A 5,543-nucleotide genomic window follows, 5' to 3' on the forward strand; every position below is an offset into this window, starting at 1 on the left:
CACATTCAGCGTTAAGCTTCCAGTCGGGGAAAACCCGATTTAGATCGGAGCGGCCACGACGATCTAAATCACACTACAGGATGATCGGTTACGAAATCACCAGCGACAATCTTGGATCGCCCAACGTTGTAAGATTATTGTAAGAGGAAAATGGGGGCAAAAAATCGTGTAGTGTGAACTATTGCATAAGGTAGTCGGTCTGTATGAAAAGCCCATATGCGTTTTAATTATGTATTGAGATAAATGCGGCATGATCTTTATAAGAAATTAAATCACAGCTATTCAATCACGTTTTAATATCTTTAATCTCTATGATTTACCTGTTTTGGTTTAGCAAAAATGCATCAAGTACTTTTTTTCCATTGATGTCAAAGTTGCAGAGAAGAAAAATCTAAATTTTATCTTACCATGTTTTATCTTCTTAATTGTCTGAATATTCAGATTTTCTAGTAACAATCATAGTGCTTGTCTCAAACCAGTTCCTTTAACACGCTTTTCCACTAGCCGCCTCTAACCAGTTCGGTCCGGTCCGCCCCTACCAGATTCATTTTCCATTAGCAAATTCAGCATGACTCTGCCCAGCTGTTCTCAGATTTTCATACCTATCCAGGGCCAGTACTAGCTATACCGAGCCAGGTATGCCACCAAAGTGATTTGATTGACAGCTGACGGCATTGATTGACTGGCTCATTATTACCCGACAGCAAAAGCAATACTATGGTTTACCTGTGGACCGAGAGCTGCTCAGTACAAAGAAGCTATTTTGAGTTTAATCAGGAGCAGTGCTAGGAACACATGCGTTCAAGTTTTACAGTGGAATGGCCGTGATATAGCAGCGCTGCCAGCAGCATGTCGCTTTGAAGAACTGGCAGCAATAAAGAAGAGAGAAACGGTGCAGCTGTGGTCAGTTTTCTGACTGGACTAGTTTTTGCACCAACTGTTTCAAACTCTGGAACTGCATAGTATTAACTTGATGTGATGTGAATTTAATTTTTCTTTTTTTTAAAAAAATAAATGAATAAAGTTCAAGCATGTCCATTGGTTTACATCTTTTTACATTACTTAAATCCTAAGGACTGCACATTTAAAAAAAATCCCAGAATATTCATATGTATAGTGAAATAATCAGCAGATCTCAGTCTTTATCATTAGGTTTGGACCAGTAGTAAACTGATAGAAGACAAAATTAAATATGAGTTTTTGAGTTAATCAGAATCACAACCATAACCTTGAAGTTCTCCATTGCTGAGTGTTGGTGCAAACATCAGTGGAGAGTTGACCACAGCTGCTGCATGCACACGCCCCACCCACAATAGTGAGGAACAGAGCATATAATGGAAAAGCTCGCTACCTGAGGTAGAACTGAACTGCACGTAAACCAGTTAGTGCACAACTTGCCAGTGGAAAAACATCTTTAGTTGTTTTTCGTGCAGTGAAAAAAAATACATCTAATTGATTTGTCTTGGATTAACCTCAGTCTTTAGATGTTCTAACTTTTTGTTTTTATTCTTTTTTTTAGTGAGGTTGATCGTGACAGACAAACTCCTTCTCCAGATGTCATCATACTTTCAGACAATGAGGCGTCGAGTCCCAGGACAACACCTCGACCTGAAGAGCGCATGCACCAGGCTAACCTGGAGATTTTTAAGGTTAATTTAGAACAGCTCCCACTTCTTCTTTGTACACCATGATTCAGTATTACCTCTATCTTAATGTGGTTATGACAAGTATTTAGAATCCTTTGGAGATACATTTTAACAGCGGGTGAAGAAACTATCTCTGACAGAATTTAAATTAGTTTTAAAAATTCAGTTTTTGAAATTTAGAGTTTCATATTTCATATGGTTGGTGGCTTTGAATTTACTATTTGTATTTTACTATTTTTGACTCAATTTTTTTTTTTGACAGTTTTTCAATTTAGGTACCACTTGGAAGTATTGATTCTTTTAGAGCCAACAATCATGCATAAAAAATGAAAAGCCAAGCTGATATGAGCACACCTGGTTTGCAGTAGATTCTCTGTGAATGAAGACAATCAGGAAAAGGAATACTTTCCTGATTGTAAGTATTCAACCAGGAAAGTATGATTCCTGATGGTGGGGTACCAAATATAATGTAGAGTTTGTGCTCTCGTTGTGTAACATTGGGCCCAGGAGATTTCCACCACTTTCACATGCTTAGCGGAAACATTGTGTTGTCAAAATAGTGCTAAATGTCAAAGTGGAGAGTAGAAATGTGCAATATATATAGTATATGGTAGAAACGTATACCGCATAAGTTTCTACATATACGTAGACCAAATTGCTATAATAGAAATTCGGCCTACGATAGTCTACCAGATAACTGCAATAATGCTTGTTTATGACGCAATCATCTGGTATCAAAATAGAGCAAGTGAAAAACTGAGTGGCTGAGAGCACAAGGGAAGAGCTTGCTAAAAAGGCAGGTGCAAAAACTTAACTTATCTGGACTTGGTTCAGGTTTATTTTCCTGTGGTCTTAGCGCAATGCTCAGGAGGAGCGCAGCAAGCAGGAAGCGCGAATGTGACGACCCCACCGGACCATGCACAGAGTAAAACACTCAGATCAGGAGCAGAAAATTGTAATCTGCAAAGTGTGTGGAAGAGAGGACATACAAGCAATTTGTTTTACCACCTTAACACGAAGCATGTGCTTGAATACCAGAAATACAGCTGATTACAAGTTCCAGTAACTACACTGAGAAGACAAAGAAGGATTTGACGCAGACATTATTACATTAAAGTTAGTGTTTCTAGTTAGAAATATATTTTTCATTTATTTTTTTTTAACTTTGATTTAACCAGGTAGTCATCATTGAGATTATGCTCCTGCCTATTATTGCCAGATCTCCCTTACAATAATTTTTTTAAGGAAGACCTGGTAATGATAGGCAGCAACATAAAACAAAACGCTTTTATGTTGCTGTTGCATAAAATCGTATGTTGCATGCGAACAGCATCCACAAAAACCAGTGTTAAACAAGCGTTTATGCATACATTCCACTCGATTAGTATATTAATTTTTTTGTTTCTATTATAAGTTGTATGTAAATTATATTGTGATACATATCATTACTGCCATCCCTCACAATATATAATGTGATTTGAATTTTATGCCACATCGCACATGCCTAGTGGGGATGTCAACACAAAGTTCATTTGATGTACATCACAAAACATTGCCTTATTCATTATATCATCATCGCTAATGTTTATTTAGAGAAACATCAACAACCCCTAGTATAGAATATTTTTGTTTACTTCTAGAAGTTTTAGTATGCCAATCAGTATTTATTTAGTTAATCACTTTATTATTGATGGTAAAGTCAAATTTAAAAGAGCCATGGTTAAAAAAAAAAAAAAATCATTTTAAAAATTGTTTTATTTCAAGTCTAAAATGTAATGACTGGTTGCTTCTGTAATTCCATAATCCAGTTTCCTGACGAGATGTTTTTTATTATGTATTTATTTGTGTTTATGTATTATTTTGAATGAGCTTATCGTGCTTTTCTGCAGTTGTAACATACATATTGATGGCCACAGCAGTTGGTCTTCAGTAATTTCCTTGAAATTTGGTTATTTTTCAAAAATATTCCAAAATAATAAAACATATTTTTAGTTTCTTCATCTGCAAACCACTGGTCATATAATCCCCCAAAATTAATCTTTTTACAGCTTTTGTTCACAAGTATAACTCCAAAAATAAGATTATGTTACAATAGTGACAGCTGGGAATACAATTTTATTAGTGAGTATCAATTGAAATTTCAACATTTAACTGAAACAGTAGCAATTCAGTAGCAATCTCTAATTAATGCATTCTGTCATGTGATTACTGAACAAAAAAGAATGAACTCAATGCACATTTTAGTGGTAGAACACATACAAAGGACTGTCACAATAACATATTTTGCCAGGCTATTAATTGTCCCAGAAATTATTGTGATAAACAATAATATTGTCATTTTGAGACCATTGTTAACTAATAGCTTAAAAAATGTCTAACAATGCAAATACACCTTCTCAGGGGTCAATAAACAAATTTCAAAAGAACATTTAGCACTGGACCTTTTAATTACTAAAAAAAAATTCAGAGGGATTTTGGGGGGTTTGCAAAATCCCTCTGAATGTGAACAGGTTTGGAGGACCTGTTCCCATTCAGGTCCTCCAGTTCATGGGAGAGGGGAAAAGCGGTCGCCACCCTCAAGATGCCGCCCTTGGCGGTTGCCCGTGTTGCTCATTCCAGAAACCACCACTGCACCTCAGTGACAATAGGATGGTCCCCAAACAAGCAAAAGGCATCTATACATTTTAGGTGCAGATATGTTGGTTATTGTTTAGTTGTTACTATTTTACAACATAGTGGCTCCACAGGTTCAGTGGTTCACCACAGTCATTCAGTTTGAATCCAAAGCCTCCAAGACTGCAGCTGTGAAATTACCGTAATAACCCGATATTGGCTGGAAAGTGCCAAGTGTGGCGGAATTACGGTACTGCAAATTTGGATGCGTCATTGGCGAAGGGTCAATACAAGCTCAATAAATTTGAGTGCTGATTGTTTTGTAATATCTTAGTCTTGATAAATAAAATCTTTAAAACCATATATCTGAATCTTCTATCTTGGCTGATGAGTCACAATTGGGCCACTCTTGAAATGGGGCCCATATGCAGCATAAAATCATTGTGAAGACCGCAAATGGTCCCAGAATTGCACTTTAGACACCGTAGGTTTAAAACTTTTCAGTGTATAAAATATTCAGTGAAATTGTTGCTTTTTGTTCTGAATCTGTTTTTCCATAAACTTCACCACTCACATGTTGATCTGAAACATGGTTGGACCTTGGTGAGGCAATTCAACTAAGTATCATTACAAAAGTTAATGGTTTTAGTTAAAAGTCCATGACTGTAAAAGTCACTGTATAAAAGTAGTTACTGTGTATGTGTGTTTGTCTGTGTTTTCTCCAGGGAAAAACAGGAGAGGAGCGACAGCAGATGATCAAAGCTCTGAGGGAAGAGCTGCGCCTGGAAGAAGCCCGTCTCGTCTTGCTCAAGAAGCTTAGACAAAGCCAGATGCAGAAGGAGAACGTTGTGCAAAAGGTTAGCGTTTTTTATTATTTACATCCTTAGAAGAGAATAGGCTTTTTGAATATTGAATCTAAAAAAAAAATTTTGAATATGAACATCCTTGATAGGACCATTGCTCTATCAAGGATGCTCATTTTACATGCTTGTCTTAGGTAAATATGAACCAAAACAGCTAACATGTCTTGTGCTCTAGACAGCATCTGTTAGAAATTTTTGAGGTTTTATTTGTTTATTTTTATCATCTTGTTCATTTTTAAGTTCTACTTTTTATCTCATTATAAAACTCATGATCTTTGTGTGGTTCATTTTTACAGATTAGAAAATACCCTAACAGCATGTCTGTTCATAGGGCAATGGTGGGGTTCACCAAGCACTCCTGTACATGTTTAGGTGTGTTGTAGTTTCAACACAACTGTGTGATACTGATATGTGACTGGCA

The 5,543-nt window shown here is 36.4% G+C and overlaps 1 protein-coding gene across 5 annotated transcripts in view; it reads left to right on the top strand.

Annotated features, from left to right (window-relative positions):
• gatad2b (GATA zinc finger domain containing 2B) overlaps nucleotides 1–5,543 on the top strand; it is a 110,565-nt gene that overhangs the window by 48,245 nt on the left and 56,777 nt on the right. For all 5 annotated transcript variants that reach the window (XM_015021943.1, XM_015021944.1, XM_015021946.1 and 2 more), the window contains exons 3-4: nucleotides 1,520–1,649; nucleotides 4,985–5,116. In XM_015021943.1, coding sequence (XP_014877429.1) covers nucleotides 1,520–1,649; nucleotides 4,985–5,116 — 262 coding nt within the window. The remainder of the gene's footprint in view (nucleotides 1–1,519; nucleotides 1,650–4,984; nucleotides 5,117–5,543) is intronic.

Source organism: Poecilia latipinna, unplaced genomic scaffold (genome assembly GCF_001443285.1).
Source record: "Poecilia latipinna isolate Pla-1442-1.1 unplaced genomic scaffold, P_latipinna-1.0 Scaffold2900, whole genome shotgun sequence".
Classification (NCBI taxonomy): Eukaryota; Metazoa; Chordata; class Actinopteri; order Cyprinodontiformes; family Poeciliidae; genus Poecilia; species Poecilia latipinna.